Source organism: Corvus kubaryi, unplaced genomic scaffold (genome assembly GCF_017639235.1).
Source record: "Corvus kubaryi isolate FWS band 111438036 unplaced genomic scaffold, C.kubaryi_AGA036_p1.0 37354, whole genome shotgun sequence".
NCBI classification, from domain to species: Eukaryota; Metazoa; Chordata; class Aves; order Passeriformes; family Corvidae; genus Corvus; species Corvus kubaryi.
In genome coordinates, this window is record NW_024581116.1 from 16,240,919 (window position 1) to 16,267,134 (window position 26,216).

The 26,216-nt window shown below is 37.0% G+C and overlaps 1 protein-coding gene across 6 annotated transcripts in view; it reads right to left on the bottom strand.

The window, feature by feature from the left end:
* TRAPPC12 (trafficking protein particle complex subunit 12) overlaps positions 1 to 26,216 on the bottom strand; it is a 49,467-nt gene that overhangs the window by 10,340 nt on the left and 12,911 nt on the right. For 5 of the 6 annotated variants that reach the window (XM_042033086.1, XM_042033085.1, XM_042033090.1 and 2 more), the window contains exons 6-8: positions 16,896 to 17,008; positions 10,236 to 10,308; positions 6,500 to 6,573 (exon numbers count right to left, since the gene is read on the bottom strand). In XM_042033086.1, the coding sequence (XP_041889020.1) occupies positions 6,500 to 6,573; positions 10,236 to 10,308; positions 16,896 to 17,008 (260 nt within the window). The remainder of the gene's footprint in view (positions 1 to 6,499; positions 6,574 to 10,235; positions 10,309 to 16,895; positions 17,009 to 26,216) is intronic. The other variant, XR_006016884.1, reaches the window with a different exon arrangement.

A 26,216-nucleotide genomic window follows, 5' to 3' on the forward strand; every position in this document is an offset into this window, starting at 1 on the left:
AGACTGGTTGGTGCTCTCAGCAACTCAATCCAGTTCAAGATGTCCCAGTGCATGGCAGGGGTAGGTTGGACTACATGACCTTTAAATGTCTGTTCTGACCCAAACCATTCTATTTGAAATATATTAATTGTTTCATACAAACAAAAAGTCAAGACGTATCTTTGGAGTCTGATCTGTATATGAGAGAAATTACATGTCCTGTAATTGTAGGAGGTGAGTTAAACAGCCCAGGAAAGCCCTCTGCAGGACCCTTCTTTTGCAAACAACTTGGATACTGTGGGTATAATGATTAATTCTGAACAATTAATTATTAACATTTAGAGGTTATTCCAATTCTAACATGCCATGACAAGTTCACACTTATTATTGGTAATAAAAAGACTTTAAGGAAAACCAACATGCCATATACACAAGCATATTTATTTAAATTCTGGTGTATTTATAATTCATGACTTAAATGTGATGAAATTAAAACAACCACAATTTTTCATGAATTTATGATTTACGAAAAACTCAATTTTCATTGTAACAGCTCTCAGTAAAGGACTTAATTGATCATGGAGTATGACTGTCAGGCAGGCATAAAAAACTTGGAATAGGGACCCTTTGATCTAGCTCTTTAGAGGAACCCCAGCCATGCTTGTAGCACCTATTAATTCTTCCAAGAGTATAATCCACTAAATCTGAAGGATTGTCTGTGACTGTGATTTCAATCCCTTCAAGCATCAAATGTGGTCACTAGAGAAATAATTTTCTTGTATCAAATTCTGTGGTCTAAAGCTGCCCCTTACCCAGTGCTCACTCTTGTGCACACTCTAAGGCTCTGGCTACACAACAAAGATGCACAGCACAACCACGAGGGATTGGGGCTCTGCAGTCACATCCCCAAACTGATGCAGAAACACTTCCGAGGAGAGCATGCAGCAAGTTGACAGGAAAGTGCTTCTGCCAGCTTAGTTTACAGGTTAGCATGAACTGACAGCAGAAGAGCCTCAGCCACAAGAAGCTGCATGAGTGGGCAGTGTTTGCACAATCACAGCAGCACAGGCTCTCTCGTGTACATAGCAGCCAGCCTTGGTAGGAATAAGCAGCCATGTCTTAAGAGGCCCAAGCTGCAGGGGCTCAATGGATTTGGCCTAGTCAGGCAAAGAAACCCCCCTCCTTTTCTGCATTCCTTAATGTTATCTCCAACACCATATGCATTACAACTACGAGTACATAAACACTGACAGCTCCTAAAATGTGAGAGTAGAGGTGAACATTAAGAGTCTATGCACTGTGTTGGTGGACACTGCACCCTCTTTCCATACAACAGGATAGCACATTGCATCTGTGCTTACCCACCCCATGCCTTGCAGTATGTGTCACAGAAATGGGACCCATTTCTTCTAGGAGATGGAAAGAGACTAAATTATTTATGTCCAAAGGCAAAAGCAAGGATGGCCCCAGGATGAAACTGTGAAACATCGTCATATCTAGGCTCACTTCTAAATACAACCTCATTCTGTAGTCACCTGTGGATCCCACAGTGAGTTTAATATGCATTTATTCTTCTCCCCACTCTATCATGAAAGCATTAGGAGATTTCTTGAATACCCTACATGTGATACAGAACAATACTATTCAGTGGTGAGTTATAGAGGCATCTTATCTGACAGTTCCTTCTGATGGAGCATATAGTAAAATAGATGATATTTGGTCTCACTTACTAAAGACTGTTTCATTCACAGTTTTGCTAATGTGACATAATACAACAAAGATTGTCTGATGGAATAATAAATACACACCACCTCTGAGGAGTGAAGTCTTGACTGATACAAGGTGTGGTTGTGAGGAGTAAAACATATTAAGTACCGCCAGTAAAAACCCCAATGACTACAGCCTGTGATCTTAAGACTTAGAGATGGGGCTGACATATTGTCATGGTCTTTAATTTCAAAAGATTAAGAGCCTTCCAGTTTTCCGCACCTTCGTAAAAAAATCCCAGAAGGAGGACTTAAGTTACACTATTCAGGATATGAATGAGAATTGGCCTATTGTTTTATAACTCAGTACCTCTTTTATTATGAAAATTTGGGGTTAACATTACAATATACTAATCCAAAATAGTTCTAGTAAGCCACTGGACCTACTCACTGGAGTATATTTTTCCTTTAATGCACCACAGTGTAACTGTACTTCCCTTCATGGTCACTGCATTACACATTTTCATGTTTCCCTCATCACCACCGTAAGTACTTAATTAGAAACAAGCATAAATGACCGTGATGTGTAGAATGCTGAGAATAAGTTCAAGAAACCTTATGACTAAAAATCTTAAGTTATAGAAGTGGATAGTTCATAAATACTTTATTTTGGGGAGAAAGGACAGGGATAAGTTATCCTTCCTCTCTATCTAGTACAGTTGTGGAAAGGTTATGAAAGCAGAGATTCACAGTGCTATGAATCTTGAGAGCTGTACTGCAGCACTCAGGCACAGGACATGATGATTCATGCAGTTTTTCTCCTTTAAATCATAGAGGAACCAAAGTCCTCAAGCATCAGTCTCTTGTGTCACTAGCACAAGCTGTTAACTCCTTTTTGGTACAGTTTTAGTTGTATTATATGTATGTATTAATGTGTGTGTGTACAGTTAGAATATGTTAGTTTGGACATTGAGCCAATGATATTGGATAAGGGGTGGAATGTCTTGGGGTGACTTTATGATGTGTATCCGCTGCCCTATGCCTAGACATGAATCCTGTGCCTTTTCTCTAGCTTTAAGGCAGACTTTTAAGATGGGGGGGAAGCCAGTGGAATTCCTTCGGCACTGTGTTCAAAACCAGAGATAAGCTTGCTGGCTTCTTCTGCCCGGCTGCTCCACTTCTCCAGCAGAGAAGAGAGTTACATTCCTTTTGCTTTTCAGCTAGTTTCCTGTTCATTAGCTCAAGTACAGAGCCCTGGGACTTTGGCTTCTTCTTCTTCTCTTCCGGACTGTTCAGCAACACCAGAACACACCGGGAGGCAAGGTGCAGACCTTGGCCCGCAGGGGCCCACACCGAACCCCAGCTCTGGAGAGGAGAAAGCCACACCCACAAAGGACTCTGAAATCTACCCAGGTTCTCTCCACAGTGAGAGGTTCTATTATTTAGCATTACTCTTTTCCCATGCCAGCGTGCATTGTGTTTGTTAAAAAAATAACTTCTTGTCCTTTTTCACTTTCCTCTGAGGAATTTTCTTTCCAAATGTGGTGGGGGAGAGGCAGCTGAAACCTGCTTTCTTTGGAGGGGACATTCCTCCCAGAGCATCTCCTTTAATTTGTCTCAAACTGTGACAACCCAGATTAAAATCAATTCTAATGCTTTTGTGTTACGAAGGGCAAGTTCTACAAAAGCTAACACAACACTTAAGAAAACTAAAAAGCACAAAATGTGCCTTTAATTTAGAGGGCATTTATAATATATATGGAAAATACTTAAGTGTTTATTCCTTAGAGAGATGAAAGTCTGGTAAGATAATGTCAAAAGCGATTTTAGCTCAGATGAAAAGAACTTAAAAAGTTCTTAAGACACTTCCATGGCGATTTAGTAAAGTGATAGGCATTTTGCAGATAAGACTTTTGAAATGAAGCAATGCACATCATCATTTGCATGTTAAATTAATATTCCCCTCATGCAGCTATATTCAGGATACGCTTTCATAGTGACTTAAGCCCACAGTTCTTGTAAATGGAAGTCTACAGTGAGAGGTTACATGGTCTCCCTCTCCCCTTCCCCTCCTGCTGTGTTTCCACATCTTTCCTTAAGTTGCCCCTTGTTCACAGGAAATGGGAAAGCTGTTTGATACCAGTTAATATGACTGAGATCCACCATTTCTTTGTCATTTGGTTAAGTCCAACAGTGGTGCACAGAAGGAAGGTAGAATCCATTTAAGAAAGGTTATATAAATTAAGGGAGATGAACAGGAAAGAAAGGTATATTAAGACCGCCTTAAACTGCTACCAAATTGTCACTGGTCACACAGATAAAGGGACACAACAGGCAGAATTCAGCACCTAGGAAAGATAGTCCCAGGGTGTAGGAAACATGACTGATTTCCTGTGTCTGGGTGAAACACTTTGCCTTCACTCGCTATCTCCAAATTAATATACCCCCCCCGTCTCAATAATTTAAGGAGATGTTTAACTATGAAACCAATGAGGCATATTTAAAAAGGCAAAAATCTTTGTACTACATAAGCAGAATCCTTTGATTCAGGTAAGTAATGCTGAAAAGATATGACATGAAATAAACCTAACCAAGAGTTGAGGATTACTAAAGTAGCTTTAAATAGTTATACGGCCAATATATAATCAAAGTGGGTTTTTTTAATTTTCAACTGTCAATCCTGACAAGATTGCTCCCTGTTAGATACTACTGTAGTTTTTTTGGCCAAACAAAGCGGTCGGTAAAAGTGAGATAATAAGTTTGGGGTTTTTATTCATACCAAAGTCACATTGTTTTACTTTAATAAATTATTATTATTATTATCTTCATCATCAACTACTTGCACACGTAACACGTAACAGTATCAGATCAAGCATAATGTTACAATACTGTAAATGGTCACTAGATGGCAATAGATGGCTCTGACTTGGAGAATGAAATAGTTTTTTCTTAAATTACACACACGTGAAACACCAGAATAAAAACAAATGCAGTTTTTAAAGTAGATGATACAGCAGCAAAAAAAGGTGGAACCATGTTAAATTAATATAATTGTTCATGGAAGAACTTACAAAAATGTGTTTAAAACTTATTTGAATAGATTCATAATGAATACTCTGGAAGGTAGAGAAGATGACTACAGTACTGCTGCATGTTCGAATGGTCTGGGGATATTCCTGAAAACTGAAAGACCCACAACTAACCTATAGCCAGTGCACTGAAATGCAAATTTCAGATGGAAGTAATTATGCATTAACATGCAATTGTGGGTAACCTGGAAGCTATTGTGAACCATAAATTTATAAATTAACAGCTGGGAGATAGGTCCTAAATACAACTGGTCTTAAGAAGTATCTGAGCTGCAGAATTTCTGAAATATCATTTCCAAAAACATGGTAATTGGTATTCACAAATTTATTTCTATTACTCAAAGAAAATAGCACTAACAAGAACAAACCAGAGGAAGGTGAGAACCGTGCATGGATGTAGATTTGTGTGTACACATGAAAAACAATACTACGTGAGTTAAAAAGAATTCACAGCAAAAAGTAAAGTGAATTTCTTGAAAATATACCAGCATTTTCTTATTTATATATTCTACTTTATTTGGAATGGCAACTCATTCTTTTCTTCACTTGTTTACTGAAAATTATTAAAAAAATGAACCTATATCATGTACCTACTTCAAAAGACAGATGCTTACTAACTCTTAAAAATACCCCATGTTTTAATGAACAATTATTTCTATTCAAGACAGAAATGTTCTTATTGCAATAAAATCATGAAAACAAATGGGTATTTCCCCTAATTCTCATAACAAGGATATTCCATTTTGTGTAAAGCTGTATAGCTGGCTTTTGTATTTAAAAAAAAAAAAAAAAGGAAGAAATCATACTTTTCTGAGGTATTGTAATATTAAGAATGGAGCCTTGTTTGGGAAGTAGCTCAGTAAACATCAGAGGATCAGGTCTGGCATGACCTTGGGCAATCGAAGTGCAGGGAGCCAGGAGTGCACATCTTGGCCTGTGAAGATTCTACTGCTGACAGCCCTGCTCCGAGGCTGTTGCTGCTAATTGATTTGTAAAGCACAGCTAAGCTCAGGATAACAGCAGTTTGCTGCAAGAGTGGCAACACCCATTTCCCTAACCAAAACACCATCAGCAGAAGTTGTTTTATTTCTACTTCCCGAATACAAGGAGAAGCTAAGAGTGTTGCACCAAATGGAGTACAACTGGTTAAAAAATGTAAGGAGGAATCAAGGGAAAAAAAAACCTCAGTAGTGAAAGCTAGTCACTTCTGCTTTTATTCCTTTCTCTTCCACCCCTACCCACTAGTGAGGATTTAAACTTGAAAGAAGACATATTACAACTGAGATCGATTGACAACGGAGGATGTATTTAGATGTTCTGGATCTCCATCAGATACAAAAGCTACAGTGTTATTAATCCTCACAAACAGAGCAACATTCCTAGTGCACAATTTGTAAAAGGCAGAGCACATAATTACTTTCAATTAGAGCATTTAGTTAAGTGTTTGAAAATTTCAATTTAAAAATGCAAATTCTGTATTGTTATTGCATGTTCTCTAGGATGATTTGGGGAGAAGTAAGTACAGATATATTCTCAAAGAACATTAGTGCAAATAGCTATCTATTAAATAAGACATTATTAAGCCTAATTAATTCTTCACTAAGCAAAACCTTCATGTACTGTCAGGTAGTCTTCCCTTATCTCTGCACCAGTAATTCACTTGCATTTTCTCTGACATTCTATTCTGGAATATACGGTACCTCTGCAGTTCTGCCACCCACGTACCTTCATCATTAGCAGACAGTTTGCCATGGAGTACATCACCCGGCCCAGACGTGACCTCCACAGCTGAACAGAGGCTGCAAAGTAAGAGCAGCTTGTGAATTTGCAAAAATAAATTAGAGGTTCTTTCTTGCCATCAATTATTGGTCCTATGAATTACGATTTTGAAAGGTCTCCCTTGTTAACACCACTGGGTTTTAGCCTAGAATTTTTAATCCTCAGCCTTGCTGCAGCATCAGACAATTCTGCATCTCTCCAAGGGAATTGCTCAAGCAGCTCTGAGTCCCATACACAAAGCAACAACACAGAGCAATAGACAGTCGCTCAGCTCTCGGCTCAGGCCAAATATTAAACACCGAAATAAGCAACACGTTTTCCAACATCAGAACAAAAGGTGCATAAAAGGATTCGAGTGATAATGAGCATCAGTTTAAAAACACATAATCTACAGCATTAAATGTGATAAATTAAAAAATCAAACATAGATGTCATTTCAGAGCCAAAACATGCAGAGTGAGAAATGTCTGAGTCTGGGACTGTTTGTGCTTGCCTCTGGCTGAGAGATATGCTGAAAAAAATCTGCCAAGCTTGTCTGCTTTCCCTATGCTCCCGGAGCTTGCAAGCATTAAAAGCTGCAGCAGATTTCTCCTTCCTGCTTTGCAGACAAGACTCCTGATGTTGTAAGAGAACAGTTCATACAGACCCTTATTTTCTCTCGTGTTAGAGTACCATAGATCAATGCTAGAAATATTCCTCTAATCCTCAAAAATAAACATTAGAACTATTCTAGTACATTTGAAAAATACATGTATCTCAGTCAATCAGCTGTCAAGGTCACTGTAATGATTTGAAAGAGAGTGGGGGGAAGGGGGAAGAGGCTATTTCAATAAAATTGTGATAACTGAGACCACTCATTTGTATCATTAATGTAGTCTCTGATGGAAGCACGGCAGATTACACAGGTAATTCTTTCAGCACACAGTCATTACAAGTAAGAAGAGCTTGGTGAAATGTCTACTGCTTTTCCTAAAGAGGAAAACCCCAATCCATGAATATTCTCAAATTATCTTTGTCGAAGAGGGTTATAATGTAGGGTCCAAGACTGAACCCAGTATTTCATCTACTGTACCTTACAATCATTCATTACTCCTAGCTTTTGTTTTAGAAATTCCCCCTTGACCACACATCCCTAGTGCTACCAATGGAGGTGATTCTGTAAACCATGAACAAGTACTTCATGACACATTTCCTTTTTTTCTTTCCTGTAAAATCTGAACATAATTAAATAACTCCCCTCCATTATTTCACTTAAGTAAGCATCTCCTTTTTTGCCCGTCCTCATAGTTTGGTCATCACATTCAGTTTTTTAGGACTTAGGTGACAACAAATTAGATGTTGATTCCTACACCAGAGACATCCAGGTTTCATGTTAACAATCAGCACCAGCTACAGCTCTCAAAAAAGGACTGCAAAGCAGGCAGACCAGATGTCTTCAGCCTGTGCTATAAACTGAACAGGAACCTGGTCTGGAAATTCTGTAGCTCTGTGGGATGAGGCTTCTTAACACTGGCAGAAATGGGTTAAAGAAAACCTGCAAAGCAGTAAACAAAACCAAAAACGCAACAGCAGATCACTGTGTTTTACTGAGATGCCTGAAACGCTCTCTGCAGGTCCATGCAGGTATGCTTCCACTCTAAACATTTGCTTTTACTTGTTTTCATCAAGGGCTCTGTACTCCACACTGCTATTCATTTCAACAGGCATTGTGAAGTTACAAAATTGGCATCTTATAGAACGTATTACCAGGCAAGTGGTGCAATGCTAAATCTCACTGCCTGCTGAAAAACTGGCAAATGAGGTGCTCTGTTCCAGGCTAGAGGAGATGTACATGCTAAGTTGATTGGTGTTGCACCTTCTTACATCAGCAGCATGGAAATTACATGCTAAGCATAATCCCCATAATGAATTAGGGCTGCCATCACATAAAGTTAATAAGGTTTGCTTCAGCAAGTCTCAGATGAAAAAAAGCAAACCCATTATCAGCTTCCTGGAGCTCCAAATGCAAAGAAGAAGCAGAGAGGGAGCAGACCTGGCTGACCTCCACAGACAACAGCAGTCAACAGCCTCTACAAAGGTCCCGTGGGCTTTTTGGCAGTCTTAAACCTAGAGGCAGCTGCAGAGTAGACATGTAGAGATCTCTCCAAATTTTCTGCAGCCATGTCCCTTGGTAACTACTAGCTGCTGCTTTTCTAACTATGCCTTCTCCTGAGCCCATGTGAGCTCTGAAGCAGAGAGGAAAAGCAAGGAGCCAGTAACTCTTGAGTGAGGCAGACTGCAGGACACAGGATTATGATACAGCTAGGAAGAAGTCCTTGTACCTTAAAGGGGGATCAACACTTTGGTTTTAAAGTTGCAAAAAAGAAAAAGATGTGGAGATAAGGATGAAAATTCTGGCAGAAAGTGCTAACAGGGCAAAGCAAGTAGGAGAACAGAGGCAAAAAGTGTATCAGATACAAGAGGAAAGAACATAAACTCATGAAGTGCTGTGTCTAAATCTTCAATGTAAAATTATTTCCCTTTTTCCTAAATCTTTTGTGAAGAGTAGTAAATGTATTCATTCGACTAAATGTGCAAATACCTTTCTGATATATGCTGCTCCCATGTGTTCACATTTTTAGGACACATTTAGATGGTGTATCAAGTCAGGTACACTGACACACTAAAGCAACTTTTACATCCAGTCAAATTGAAGACCAGGTAGAAGAACAGTTCAGATGGGTCTGCACCCTTCCATATAGACATAGTTTTAAGGAATTATTTATAATTTTTTTCTGCTACTAACTCTACCCAGCCTCTTCCTATCTCAGAGCCAGACTTTTTTTTCCACAGTCTCCATGTGAATGGTCTCCTAGAAAGAACTTGGTAACACTCCTTAGACTGGTAGCTAAAGCTGAAAGCTTTTTGTTTTCCTGATGTGTGATTCCTTGCTAGGCATCATGAGGGGTCCACACAATTCATAGCAATGTCTAAAAAGTCACATCTTGTTCAATTTTCAAGTACACTCAAATGACCTCATTAGTATAAATTCTGTTAAAAAAAAAAAGCTTGTCCTGATCACCCTTTTTTGTGCAGTAAATTGCCCTATACTATTGAAGCAACATAACTAAGATAGAAAGGACAGGATAAAACATAATTGGACATAAAATCATGAAAATGAAAATCATGATAATTGACATATAATCTAAATATTGTTCTAATGAGTGACTTAGATATTCCAGGAGTCTAAGTACCATGCAGCTACAGTGAGACTCAGCCACCTGTGCAGCAGCACCCTAAGCCAGAGTAGCCATTGTATGGTGGTAGTTCAATCTGAAAAAACTGAGTGATGTCAGACATGAGGTTTGAGAGGAGTCAGTCAGCCAAGGCTTAAGATGAAACATCTATCTACCTACAATACCAATACACTTATATATTCATCACAAAAAGATAACAGCCACGTTGTTTCTCCTAAGTAGGAAAAAGAATTTATTTATTGCATGAGTTTGATCAAGAGCAAAACTGTGAAATTAATTCCAGCAAAAAGCAGCACAAGGTGTATCATTTCAGGGGCTGAGTAGGCTACCAGACTACAAAACTACTGTTTCAGCCAGTCTGGGGCACTCTTGTGAAAACTTCTGGAATACTTAGGCTAGCAATAAAAACACACCATCTGTGAAAAAAATGTTTAAAGAATACCTACCTTGTCTGTTTTCCTGTGTAATGTTAGTCATACTTCCATCTTCAGCCAAGCCTTGTTCCAAATTTTCTAGTATCTGTAGTAATTTTTTTAAAGTAACCAACATGAGTTTAAACAGCACTATATAGTTAATGCAAATGATCTACAATTGACAGTTTCTATGTAAACCAATTCATGCAGGAATGCTTCACCTAGGTAGAGTTCAAAATTACTGGTTATTACCATAGCTAGATCAATTGCATAAAGTAAGAGAGCCATTGTATTGTAGAAGGATGTTAGAGTTCGGTTTATGATACTTACAGAACATTAAATGTCAGCACACTCTAGGGGTCATACACATTTTGCTAAGTAAAACAGGAAATATGCTTCACCAGAGAATGAACATTAATGACCACAGTGAAAGTCAAACTGATATTTTTCAGAGAAGGCCATGGCCTCCTGACTTCCTCACCCTAAGTATGGGTTTTAGTTTCTTTAGTTTCATGTTTTTGTCTTTAATGAGGTATTCATCTTAGTACTTACTGCAATTTCCTTCTCAAACTTTGGGGTTTATTGCTTCTTTTTATTTATCATAGTATTAAATCATGTAAATTGTTGAGTGAATGAAACATTTGTTGTTTTGTTGGAAGAATGGAAATGTATACTACTGAATGAAGCTTGTGTCTCAAGCACTTTTAAAATATGCATGCAAGGCTCTATTTGAAATACACGACAACTTTCCTTTTCCTAATTCCATTACAGTTTCTCCGAGTTCATTTCCCGATTCCCACAGATGACTCCATGTTTCCTGCTACAGATGTATAACTTTGGTTGTAGAATGCTGCCTGAGATTTCCTTCAAAAAACTATTAGGGCCACTTGCTGTTCTAATCAGCCACTGTGGTTACCCAATGAAGGAAATACGAGGCACTGCCTCTTCTGGGGACTGATTGCACTTCCAAATGAAGAGCTTTCAGTTTCTGACAGTATTGGAAGTAATTGTCTTTTCCTAAACCAACAAAGCATTCCAATTGTGCTCAGTGTTTCATAAAGGAACACTTCAAATCAACACAGGAAATCCTTGAAAAAGAAGACAGATAGAATTAATCCGGCCTTGCAAAGTGTATTGGTGTTTTCTAGAGCCAGTGAAGGTAGTCTGTACCTCCAGAAAGTCATCTCATGCCACCAATTTTACACATGTTAAACTGGAAGAAACTGCCCTGTGAGAAACCAAGCCCTTTTCATGCACTAGAGTGAAGTTTTGAAGTTAAGTTCATAAATTCAGCTACCAAGAACTTTAGAGCAAGGAGAGACATACAATGAATGTAGAACATTTACCACCTGCCAGCTGAGCCAGGCTAATTTTCCTGGTAAGAACTGCTAGGCCATGATAAATACAAGGTAATATGGCTTACTGTAAACTTTGGTCCCAGAGGGCTAGACTGAGCTGCCGTACCTCAGATTTTGAGAGGCTATGAGCATATGCCAGTAGATACTGCAGCTTAGCTGACAGGTGGCAATTTATGAGCTGGCAGTGGCACGCCTGCAAGACTGACTCTCAGTCCCACTTTCAAAACCAGCGCAGCCACCTAGAAATCACTTAGAAACCAAAGTGCCACCTTTCAATGTTAAATGCCTGGTGTGTAATAGGACAGAAAAAAAACCCCACATTCTTCTCTCTCACAAATCCAAACCACTTTATAATCGACTTTCTCTGGTCTAAAAACCCTGATCTTTCTCTTCCGCTACAAAATATCTAGTGATTTCTTCTCAAATTCAGTAAGGCCCAAAGCTCCTACTCTTGAAATGGTATGAACACAACAAGGGGCCTTCATCAAGGCGACATGCTGTCTTCTTTAAAAAGACAATGTATTTCTCTGAAAACATACTCACTAGCATAATCGAAAAAGGAAGAACTAGATATTAGCATACAATTAGAGTATTACATTAACCATTCTGTGGCATTACTTGGGGATATCTAGCCATCACCTCAAACTCAACGTAATTAAAACAGAGCTTGGTGATGATTTGAAGCTAATTGTTTTATTCCCTAGGTTTATCTCTCTTTTGCCCTTCTTAAGTACAAAAACACCACCTGCAGGTTTCCAGTATTTGGGCATTTCCCCATTTTCCAAGAATTGTTTAATAGTAACATCAATGATTCTGACAGTTCCTCGGTATAAGTTATAGGGTTCAGTCAGTATGAAATATTTAGCTGGTAAACTGTTTATTCTAGCAATATCATATGACATACCTCTAACCATCCATGCTCCTAATATGAAGGAAAATATGATTGAACACTTCTACCATTTAATTCATCAGTTTTACATATGACCTATGCTTTTTCTTGTTTTGAACACTTACAAATGCACACTTTCACTGAGTTAGTGAATTAGTTTCACTGGCTAGTATTACTTCACTGAGTCTTCTGTTTCATTCCCTATCTACTGCCTGAATGCTGGAATTACTACTATATGCATACCACAATTTAGCCTTTTCTGGTGCTTCTGGAACTGTGGCTTTTTGGGAACTCAGACTGGTACAGCGCCATCATAGTTTCTATGAACTTAACAAACAAGGTGTCAAGACAAATACCTCCCAGACTGAAGTAACACATGAAAACCAGAAAACTTATGTCACCTTACCAACCAGAAGCTTATAATAATCAGACCTAAGAGACTGAAATTTCAAAGAGACTGGGAAGTTCACCAATTTGGAAGTAAAACAGAAGACCAGGAGATATGGAAGAGTGTGTATGAAAGGACCAGGAGGAACATAACTACTCATGAAGGAGAGTGGTGGAACTACAGAAGTTGTGGCTGATGTGCAAATGGCCCAAAAGTATTTTTGACAAGTTTTGCAGAGGTAACACTTGCAGAGGCCTTTTTAGGAAGGAAGACGGTTAACCCACTTGCCCCTGCTCCACCCACCAGGTAGAAGAGCCCAGTACAGCTCGGGCAGTTGAGGAACTGGGGTTTGAAAGTGAAATATATTATACTATGAAATGTGTAAATTTCCAGGAGCTCTCCCTCAAACATCTAGAGAAGCATAGGTACAAAAAAGAGAGGAGTTTAGATTTAGCCTGGAAGTTGTTCTTTTCAGATTTTGGTCTCCAGTTAAGCATTTTATAGCATGTCCTCAGCATTATTAGCACTAAAGTGATCATGCTTATGTTTTTAAATAAACACGTGAAAAGAACAAACACTTGTGATTTAAGTTGCTATTGTTACTCTTATTGCCTGGTTGTTCAGACACCATTTCATTAATTTCAAGGCAGACTTAGAGGTACAACAACTCATTGAGGCAGTTCATGTTGGGAAGACCAGCAATAACACAGAGACAGTAACAATTCCACTGGATTCCTCTCCCAGGCTATGAACACCCTTTCGGGACTATAGATAATTACTTTCCCAATGCTGTACATACAGAAATAGATGCAAAATATCTAACCAGATCTTGATTAGACACTTGCAGGAATACTGGAAAAGGGAAAAACATTACTGCAGGAAAAAATATATATGGAAAAATATATACAGGAAAAATGAAAATAACATTTTTGCACCCAACCTCCCATCCTGCTCCAGGTACCAGAAATATCTAAGTAGATGGAGGCTGTACATACCAACTAACCTAAATTAATACAGTTCCATCTTTAAGTGGAATGATTAATTTAAAGTTGACAAATGTCTGTAGAATATATACAACAAAAAGCAATAAAGAATTTAGCAGATTAAAAGCAAGTATTGGATAGGAAAAAAACCCACTGTTACATGAGGGAAGAGAAATGAAACAGAAAGACAAATTTTCTTATGATCAGAACGCATTACCATTAGCCTGGAATAACCTCCCAAGGGATGTGGCCTCAGCACCTTAGGCTGGCTCATTAAAAACTACAAAACAACCTTGCATTGCAGAGAGACAGACTAGGTGAGTTAATAGGTCTTTTCTTTCTTCTAGCTTTTATGACTCCGAGATCATCTAATTTACATAATGATGATTTGCATGCCCTTCTGTAAATACAGATGACCAAAGATTATTTTTCCACTTTTTAAAATAGGGAGGTAAAACACTAGAAGCTTTTGGTTGAAAGCTCCCCAATTAATTCTGATATAACCCAAATGGTTCCCAAGTGTCACATACAAATATTAAGACTAATGAGTGTACATCCTTTATGTTATTTTCTTGGTTACGCCATGTGTTTTTATATGTATTAGAACCATATTCTTGAACATTCCAGATGTGATCGTTAGACAAACAGCATACAAAAATCAAAACATATGTAAACAATGTTTTTTATCAGCCAGCCCTGACTTCAAATGGTTAAATTACCAACGATTTACAACTGTCTTTTAAAAACAGTTATCTTTACATGCTGTCCTTTTCCACACTCTTGTTTCTACAGTTGTCTTTGAATTGCTCCAAAAATTAAGGTATTTAACTGAATGCAAACAAACGAAGTAATCTGCAAAGAGGTATCTAGAATAACTGATCAGAAATACTTCCAAGAAGGATGTTTTATTTGTAGTTATCTGTGTACTGTACTTTAAAAAGAAGCATCCACCAGCACAGACAATAGCTTGTCCTCACTACCATATCCTGGCTCTAATAGAATCTGTCAGAACAAAAGGGATATTGTTGTCTTTCTTGCTGCAATTGAACACAGTAACCCAGGGGAAGCCTTGCAAACTCAGACACAGGAAGGCAAAGAGGTGACAATCTCTGAACCAAGTGCAGAGAACAGGAGACTCCTCAGAAGAGCTCATGGAAGATGTAGAGCCAGCCTCAAAGCAGCTTTCTCCAAGGGTACAAGGAGTAACACAGAATTTGCAGTGAGCCAGGTCACTAGCAGTTGATGGACTGAGAACACAGGTAAAGAGACCTATTCTTCAAGAACTTAGTAGGCAGGGAAACATGTATATAATAATTTGTGACTCTCCTTTATTTCTATTTCATCTTCTCCACCATATTCAGTTTCCCTTATTTAAACAAATAATTAGCCTAGTTCATGTTCAAACAAAATCTTGTATTATAGTTTAAAAGTGTCCTTGGTACAGCAGGTATGCTCTAAGGATATGCACTTGAGGTAAACAGCAGAGGCAGAGCCACCTCAAGGCTGTAGATGACCTGAAGGTCTTATAAAGGAGTGTACGTGTGGGGGACAGAGTTAATTTCCTTTTACTTCATTCCTCTACTGACCAACAATCTTTAACTGGCAGAGAATCATGGCTGATCACACTGTAACTGAGATACGGCCATTTCAATCAAGTCTGCCAGATGGCTGATGAATGCCCTGCTCAGCAGTCACTCCCTTGTTCACATTCATGCAGTTTTCTCTCTTTACAAGATTAAGGAATGTAGAAATCAGTTCAGTTTTGGAACCTAGTGGCACCTTCATGACTGAGGGCAGACAGTGCAGCACTTAATACCAGATTGCATAAATCCAAGATATGAAACAGCCAATCTGCTGCAGACTGGGGCAGGCAAATGTCAGTAGAAGCACCATTAAATCCTGCAGTAGAAATGTATGGCATTTCCTAGAAGAACAGAATTACTTCAAATTGAGGACTGTTTATAAAGAAGAGGGCCTGAGAGAACAGCTGGCCAGTGATATTATTGGAACAGCAGTCATCAAGGGCTAAAAAGTAGCACTTCTTGGCCAAATTCGATACATCTCTCAACCATTTCCAAACAAATTCTTAACAACTTTATAGAAAATGCCACTTTCACATCTTATTACCTAAACCATTCATTTTTTCCCCTCATAATACAAAGAACTGGGCTTTTTACTGTAAACATTTGGTTTTCCTAGACATTACTGTGTTAGAAGAAAGTTGATTTCATACACCTAATGCCATTATAAATATACAACTGGCAATTATCAAAGCCCTCCACTTCCCTTACCCAAGTTATTTTAAGGAGTAAATATAGGAAACTTGCAAGGAATACTGAAAATGAAAAGTAATCACATGTATTTATCTTACGTACAGTTTTGAACTTTCAAGTGTCATAGATAAAGCAATACAGTTGCATTTCTTCTACAATTTACCACACTGTAAAATTCACGGTCACTGGTGCATTAGACTATTTGGGAAAGATTTCTGTAAAAAAAACATTTAAGGACGAATGCTTATGGTCAGGGTTGCTGGTTTTAGTGGAAAAAGTGCTCACAACACCATGACTCCGATTTCAGCACCAACAAATCCCACGTTATAATTTAAGCCATAATTTTATATTATAGTTTTTGATAAAACAAAAACCCCAACCAAACTCAGCAGGTTGTATTTATATTCCTAAATGACTGTTGTTCCTAAAACCAGCTATTTGGACTACTGCTGAAGGATCAAGGTCATTAACAGCTGTTTTCAGCAAGCTGGATGCAGTTGAGTGGAGGGAAGAAATCTCTCCTACTCACCCTTAAACACATCTGCTTACTGTGCTCCACATCTTGTCTGGCAAAAGCATGAAATGTGTCCTCTGTTCTACTCAGTTGAGCCAGAGCTACCACAGAGGAGAGAAGGGTATCTCTTAAAATGGAAGTGGCACTTCATTACTTTTAATAGGAAATTTCTTATTTGCATCAAGATGGAGTAAAGACTGTCATAATTGAAGCTTAATGTTCTTTGTAAGGACAATAAAATTTATTTCTTAAACATTAAGAAATGTTAGTGTCTAGAGATGCTGTTACCTTGGTGCAGATTGTCTTCATACTATGCAGTCTGTCAAGTGATTCCTGAGGATTTCCTAGGTACTGAGGAAGTTCAGCATGCAAAATTCGCATGGAGAAAGGAACCATGGAACCTAGAAACATAATTAATTTTGTTAAGTGTGTTTGCTATAATGATCCATTTGTGATTTGTCTACATTAAAAAAGGTATGCCTCACTAGTGTTTATATCACAAAGTCCATTTTGCCTTCATATCTTTTTCTTCTCCTGATGAAAAATGTGAAAGATGAGAAAATAGGAAACTTTTTCTCAGCTGTATCATGTGACATGTTTAACATGTTTTAAATAGACAAACACAAGTAAACCATAGTCAAGAAGGTAAGAAGAAGGTGCACCTAACTCAAATATTCAAAAACAAGTTGTACTGGGAAGTACAATGTTTCACTGAAGATTTTTTTACACTAAATAAAATGAAGGATTTAAAGAAATGAAGTTTACTCAAGTTGCAGCTACATTACTGCTAGCATTTAAGAATTATGTATATTTTATAACCAGTGCAGAATAAATAAGATGAAATTACTGGCCTTCGAAGTATGCTTGTGAAAGAGATATAACTGGTGTGGGAACCCAGAGTGCCGAGAATATTTCTCTGCCTGTTTTTAAGGGTTCTTACCCCCCTGAACAACACTGTTTTAGCTTCAAACCTTGGAAAAAATTACCAACAGTCAAACAAGAACTAGAAAATACAGTGGTGTGAATTAGGTGATAGACTACTATGTAAGATTGTCACAGGGTGAAAAATTTAGAGGTGTTGGGCTTCTCCTTATAGTAAATCGATAAGAGTAAAAAACATCAAAATGGAGGACTGCTGTTGTTCTCTAAACCTTCTTCTCCTTCTTCTACTACTCCATATTCTGCAGTAAAAGTAGTTTGGATTGACTGGATAGAAAATTCTGCAGTTCCCAGTCGTGTTACTGAATAATTGGTAGGAAAGTGAAAATAATGTACGTTTTTAGTAACTATTGGTTAAAGTATCTTTAAAAGCTGTGTAAATCTTGATAAAGAGTCAGAAGACGCTCTCACTCCTACTTTTCTTCCTTCTATGCTGTACCTGGGTCACGCTAGTGGCTCTGTTCCTCTGATAAGACTTAATAAACAACTATGTGGAAGCATTGAAACTAAAGGAAAAGTCTTGGTTTATCTCTCAAACTCCTTGCAAGGACTTTCAGCAAATTCTCTCCCATCCGGAGGGACTTGATTTATGGCATGGTATAGTGTCAGCTGGGGCATGCAAAACCTTTTGGCATATTTTTGTGTAATTTCTGGTTCATTCAAAACGTCAAAAGATGGGGAATTTTAAGCAGTATTTCGGGAGAAAAAGAAATGTCTTCCTTTTCATACTAGTTTACTACTACCACTACTACTGTTGTTGTTATTACTATTATTATATTTGCCAAAGACCTCATTGTCTAAGTTTATGGGCATCCTGGCTGACTTCACATGCAGTTTTAGGAGCTTACCCAAACCCTGGTGTGTGCAACGTCTTGCTTTCAGGTAACTGTATAATCCTGATACATAGACACCAATACTGAACAGAAACTAAACACCACTACTGAAACCAAATCAGAGCTGGCATAATGGGGATATAGGCCCTGCAAAATACCGTGCCATTTCTACATTTCTAATATTTTAATATGTACATTGGCCGTACACATATTCTAAGGGGATTTGCCTCTCAAGTCACCTCTTGCCTCATCTTTTCTCAAAAACAGGACTCAGGAGCTTTCTAAATAGATTTTTGCACCTGTTCTTGACAGGCTTGTACGTCAAAGAGGTAAATGCTATACAGAATGAGTCACTGCCTCTAGACACTTTTTTAAAGGTTGACAAAATTTTAATCACAAGACTCACTAATTATGACCTTCACAGCAAGCCACTTACATTGACATAAATTCTCTTTTGCTGATGCTATTTATTCCCCATGGCTTCCCTGACTGCTGTGTTCCTGTAATGGACACACACATGAGTTTCATGCATCATCATATGTGGAAAAAACCATTAAGAAAATAAAACTGCCCTTGAAATTCTGTTAAGAGACACATAGTAGTTGATTAAACCAGTAACAAAAGATGTGAAATATTTTATGTATGTATTCCGAATAGTGCCTAGCATGACAGAAGATACATGGTCAGTGTAGGTGGTGAACAACAACAAAAAGGAAGTTGAAAATAATTTAAGAGTAAATTCTGTGCCAAAACACCAGAGAAAAATGGCTTTGTAGACATGCTGCAAACTGCACTGCAAACCTATGGAAGCAAATCTGAACTCCGGCTGGTTCTATCTCTACCACCTCTCTGGTGACCAAGTTCTAACTCCACAATCCAATAGTAATCCTGCCAAAAAAATCAGTGTCTAGGACCAGCTAGTTTGGTAATGTTCTTTTGGAGAAAGTAGTCTTAAGTTACTGATGATGCACCTCCTGCTGCACTCAGTGGGATTTCTGAGGCAAAGATAAAAAATGGGAAATTTTGTACAACGGAAAGAGTACAAAGTTTCAGCAACATTTTGATTAATGACTGTGTTGCAATATTGTCAATTCTGAACAAGTCTGTATCTTTACATCCTCTTGTAAGATGCAACAAGAGGTCAATTCAATAAACACTCATACAAAAAACCAGTACCAGAACATGTCAACATACAGACGTATTTAATGGAACACAGATGAAACAGCTCACATTACCAATTTTTATAAAATGTATATAATGTTTTGTGAAACAGTTTTTTGGAATTCTGTATTTTGTAAAGAACTGATCTTATGTATTGCTGAATGAAACTACTCTACTACGATCCCCGTGAGGGGAAAGAATAACCCACTACCAATCTACACCATTGGAAGTGGTGTCAGAGGACATTAGAATGATGAATATGATCTAGGTCAACTTAGATTCCATAAGAATCTGATTTATTTCCTATTAAAATTAAGTCCTCAGTTGTAACAGGCATTCAGAACCATATTATTTCAAAATGTACTGTATGGATGTATTATTTCTCAACCACTTCATATTTCCTTCATAGCTTGTGACCAAAAAGCATTCCAGTGAGATCCTCAGTAGTACATCAAGTGTGGTGACAGATCTCTCAAACAAAACCAGAAGAAAGCTGTCCCAGGGTGTAAAGCTAGTTACTGTAAAGAATTTTCAAATCAGTATTTGTATTACAATTTCTCACAGGAGGATCTAAAACTCTAGCATCTGTTTCTTCTCTTTCTTTTGAAAACTCATTACATAAATAGAAGATATTTTACTGTAAACATCCAGCAAATCCATCCAATGAATGTCTGTTACTTACTGCTTATTAAACAAGCTGCTAACTTTATTTAAAATACCAGAAACACTAGCTCCTTCTGCCCTCCTTTCCTCAGTTTCCTTGTAATCCTTCTGAATAGCAGGATTTTTTTTTTTTTTGGAAGAAAGCACAAAACTTGTACACATGCTCTCATACAAATGTGACAACTGGGGAAAGGAGAAGAGAAATGCCCTTTTACCACTGGTAAGGCTTTCTTACCAGTCCATGTCAACAGTATTGTGTAATTTCAGGTCAAATCAGATGAGCAAACTGCTCATAAAAAGCCTGCAGCATTTATTCAAGCCACTCATCCAAATATAGACCTTAAATATGCTGCTTATAAATTATAAACTCTTGAGATTTTTGGCTAAATGCATTTTCCCAGATACGTTCCTGTCTACAAGTAAACTGCTCTTTAGTTAAATTACATGAAGTATGGATAATGTATCTAATTCAGTTCCTACATTAATAAACTGACTTTCTGGTTAAAAAAAGGCCATAAATTACTTAGATTTGGTAAAGTTTTCAATGAGTGCTACTAATATAAGGTGCTAATACAATTTACATACACTTCTCAAAAAGAAATACATGGCAGTAATAGAAAATGCATGCGAAGAAATCTGTTCACCAATGCAATTCTGTGATTAACAGATGTGTTAGAACTGACAAGAGGTGAGACTTAAAAAAGGCAGAAGAGATTTTCAGAAAACACCGTAATTTTCATTTTACATTGTCTAGTTTAGCAAGAAAATAATTGGGAAGAAGTAAATGATGTCTGCTGATGACTCTGGTAGATCAATAATAATAGCGTTAGGAAGGTCTGAAGGCAGGTTGTAGAATTTGGAGTACAAAATTTAATGAAAAGAAGATTAGCGGGGAAAAAAACCTATACTTCCCTCAATGAACACACATTGGGGGAAAAAAAAAACCAAAACAAGAAAGTAAGATTGACTGCACTAACACTCAGCTGTAACAGAAATAATACATGTGCTTGTTAGACTAAGGATTACATCATCTTGTCTGAAAAGTTTCACCTACTCACTTACTGTGATGCCACATACTTAAAGCACGCAGGGAGAGACATATTTCTTTGTAACAGGTTTCTATACAAGCATGCATACATATATATTCCTGTGGTATCCCACTAGGGATAAAAAAATTTTATATAAACACTGAATTTATCACAGACTGTCTTTTGCAAAACTACTTGGAGTCAAACCCATGTACTCTATTATATTTAACTCAGTACTGAATTTAACAGGGCAACATGTCAAAGAAGTATTTAAAACAAATAGCATATCCTGTAATTACGTTTAGTTAAGAACATGATTTCGCTCTCTACTTCATGCTTCTGATTTCTACAGTAATGTCCTCTTACACAGTAAAACTATGCCATCTAAGCTTAATTTCCACAAAAGGCAATACCCTACAATTACAGCTCTATATAGTGAAATTTTATTTTTAAGTTAAATAGGTCTTATTCTAGCTTGATATTTTACAGTTGACCTCTGTTGCTCTTCTTTAGGGGTTTCATAATAATATATAAAAAATTTATAATGGAAAATGGTTTAATTTTAGGACAATTTTCTTAGCAATCACTTTTAAATACACTGGAGATTTTTTTTTCAAAGAATGTGATTTTTGATTGTTACTTCCACATGAATTAATTTCATTTGTATGTATATATATACGTATTATCAGCATACAAAAGGCAAAACTAAAAAGTAAAAAAAGGTCTGCTGAAAGGAAAATGAATACTCTGAAAGCATGGGAACAGATGGAATAAAGAGTAAGATCAGGTAGAATTTTCTAAGACCACAGATTTCAATTTCTATTTCTTTATGAACAGCTGCACATTTTCATAACTGTCAAAACATAAACATCACCTCATGTCAATCAAATTCGAACTGCAACCCTCATCTGCAGCCCTTTTGGAGCAGAGAAGAGTATTCCAATGACCAACCATTTTATCTTTGTATTTTCTTGTTGCAAACCAGTAACCGGAAACACTTTCTGATCTGCCTTCTACAGCTTGTTCAACAAATCTTAAATGCCAAAAAAGCAACAGAAGAGCAGATTACCAATTACTAAAAGGATAAAATAGGATCTTATAACAGTAAAAAAACCCAAACCAAACCAAACCAATTCCTTCCTTCACTGGGTAAAAGAGAAATACACAAAATCCAGTTTCTGAAAAATATTCTGCTTTACACATATATATTCAAAGAGAGATGTATATCCTTGCCATACTTCTACCAACAGTGTATTTGTAAAAATTATAGGATTTTTCAGAGGGATAATGTAGTAAACTTCAAATTCTAGCTTTGCTGACTAGCAATTAAAAGTACACTTAAAAATCCCAGTTCAACAGACTAGTTTCCAAGTTTTTGTTTATTACCCTCAATCCAGAGAGACTGAAGATGAGATAGGAGCCTAAATGTTTGGAACCATTTAAAGAAAATGTTTTGAAAATTTTATCTGAAATTACATGCTTGCATATACTTTACAATTTAACTGCACATGACCTAGGAACAGAAACTCTGAATCATGATCTGGTTTTAAAAGGTTTCAAAACTACTTTTTCAGTAATTTGGAGTTACTTGCACTGAAGAAAGGAAAATATAAGACAAAGAATGCAGGAAAACTCTACAACAATTGCCCTGCAGCAAAGAGATCACCTTAAATCTTACCTACTGATAACTGTATTAAGGCAGAATTTAGAAATGAATTACTTGCTCATAGTATTAAGAAATTCTGTGTAAAGCTGGTACTGTCTACAGTGAGACTATGTAGCCTTGGGAAAGAATGCACAATTAAGTATTTTAGCAGTACTCTACCCCCTTAGATTATATATACATTTCTTAACTAAAATATCTGTATCATTTCAGAAAAATTTCTATTTGCATGTCTGAGTAGTCTGAATAACCGAGTGGTATTTATTCAAGTTTTATTACCTGATTTTACAGGTAGAAGGTACCTCTGAAACAACAGAACAGTGAATTTAAAGAGGCAGTAGAGACGTACACAATAATGAAAACAAAATAATGGGCAAACCAGTTCTATGAGACCTTTTAATATGTTTTTTACTGCCAACATGAGCTTGAATGAAGAACCCTCCTGAGCAACTGCCAAGACTGAATCAGTCTGACATGGGAGTGTTAACTTCAGGCAGTATTTGTGGTAACACATGAGAAAAAAACCCAGTACCATGTGTAACAATGGAGTATTTTTTTTCTGCTTTCCTGCAAAATTCATTCATGAAGACAAGCACTCTCTATGACATAATTTCTCTAGCCTGTGCATTTCTTCTCTTATCTTTGTTTTTACATTGATTACTTCCTTTTGTCTCTCTACCTACCACAATCTTTTATTATTAATATTTTTATTATTATTTATCTTTTTTCCCCACACCACTTCATATTCTGCCAGTTATCTCACTAATCAAAATCTGATGAGGGTAAAAAAAAATGGATGTTTTATTTATAGCACCATCAGACCCCATAAATAAAAAAAAAAAAAAAAAAAGCTTCAGCCAGCCTGCCTCATACCAGCATAGACAAGTAGAAGAGGAAAAGAAAGGGAGACAGTAAATTCAAAATAGCCAAACACCACTATAGAGGCATCACATAAAGGAGATAATTTCCCCAATTCAAGTCTGTCCTTACTTATGGCACAGGCCGATATTCAGGACCAAGCTTCAGGTAGACCTTGGAGCTGTACATACTCCTCTGGACTACACACAGTCCAGACGCCTTTAAAATGTCTGTTGTGGGTATTAGAGAAATAGTCTGGATAAGTGTTTTCATAGGATCTCTGTATCAACAGGTACAAAACTAGTTTCTCATTACAAATTTTGCTATTTTATAAGCTTACAAAATGTAGTAACAATTATTACAGTTCACCTTACACATTAGCACTGAAAACTTGTTAGCACCATGAGTTAGAGTGACAGTTCCAGACCATTTATGATACGATTCCTTTACAATGACTGGAATTTCAAAACTGAATAAAAGAAACAAATTAAGACCACTGCTTGAGTAACTAAGGACACATTAAAAATGAAGTCTCACACAATTTTTTTCTATTAATTTTTTCATATATTTCTGATAAAAATTCTAACTGGAGTGAATATTGGTAATGTCATAGAAGTACCACTAGTGAAAAATGCTAGAGCAGTTGTGATAGACTCACACTATTTTGAGAAAAAAATATATATTTTATATATATATTATTTATATTATTTTTTTAAACTATCACTATCCATCCTAGAGAGCCATCCTATCGCAGAACACACTAGTATATCCCTAGTCACAACACTGCCACACTTTTAAAAACCTTGTGTTGGTATTAAAACTAGAGCTCAAGGGAAGGTGTACAGTATGAAATAAGTTTCTAGAACACATACAACTAGATATTTAATGCCATGTTCCTTATTTAGGCCCTTCCCACCAGAGAACAGAAGATTGGTTTCATTTAGAGGAATACAGATGATGCTGCATCATCACAAGGAGAATGATAAAAGGAAAAGGGAAAAAAACCCCCACCCCATGTTACATAAGCTTCTGGTCAGGGGAACAAAGTCAAATTTTTACTTATGCACAGCTTATTTTTTCCCCCTTTCTAATACAAAATAAATTATTCACAAGTTTTGTAGCTTTAGAAGACTGATTTTGGTAGCATTAACTTTTCTGTAACTTACTGCTCTATTAACCAGAAACAAGACCAAATTACCTCATAAAAGAATGAAACAGCATTTTAATGTTCCATTTTAACTGCTGGCTCTCACGGGTCCAGAAACACACAGGCATTACCAGTGGAAAGGCTGTCTTAGGTTAGGCAAGCTATCAAATGAGAGTTTATTACATATCACAAGGAACACAGACACAAATGGTATGAATAGAAGTGGGTCAGGCTGTGTAAGTATAAAGTTAAAACCCTTAAAAAAATCCTGAAATCCATCTGTCATGAGAACGATGACAAAAATTCAGCCTTATATATCCCACACAGTACAATAAAGATGTGCAGGAAGCAGTCTGAAACAGAGTTCCTGACCTAAGGACCTACCTATTATGAAAGAAAAAAAATATATATGTAGAAATAGGACTTTTTAGCTTCTTTATGCAGATGAATTTAAAAGAAGTGAATTTATAACTGAGGAATCTTAAGATTTTACTAGAAAATGAGAACAGTTTGTTCTCTGCTCCTTATCAATCAGGAATGACCCAAGAGTGCCTTAACCAACTCCACTGGCCAACACAAGGATCCCAGGAGAATCAACGCCCTGTGAGGCTGCACTCCTACAGGCAATGCAGATGACTGAACAAAGAACCCACAGAAACCAGGAAAGGAAGATTCCAGAAGGACAACATCTTATAGCCATGATAAAGACAACAATAATGAGATCAGTGCATAGCATGGCTGCAAATGCCATACAAAATATGAAGATGAAATTGAGATTAGCAGTGCTACCAAAAGGGAAACAGCTCTAGGTGAGTTTCAGAGGGAAATTAAGAGGACCATGTTTGCCATGTTAAGTTAAATTAGTGGAAGAGCATCTTTCACTTTTCATACACTTACTTGCAACCTAAATTCTTTGAGATAATATTTCTCAGAGATTAATGGATGAGGGGCTATTCTCACTCCTGTAAGAAGTTTCGAACTTTTCCTACTTCACGCATAAACCCCAGAAAACTTCCTAATGTATTACATTTTTTATTATGAATATTTTGAATACAAAGAAATTATGCAAAATATTATCTGCAATACAATTAATGGATACATTATTTATATCTATACTCTCATTTTTAAATTGACTTTTAAGTGCTTACTCCATTTATATAACATGAATCAAAATTAAAATGTTGAAATAAAACCCTTTCTTTTATGCTTGTTACACCACAAAATGATACACAAAGTTGCCAAATAGTAGTGGATTGTGTATTGATACTAATATATTTCAACCAAAACATAGGAATGATTTATCTGTATTTTTCAATA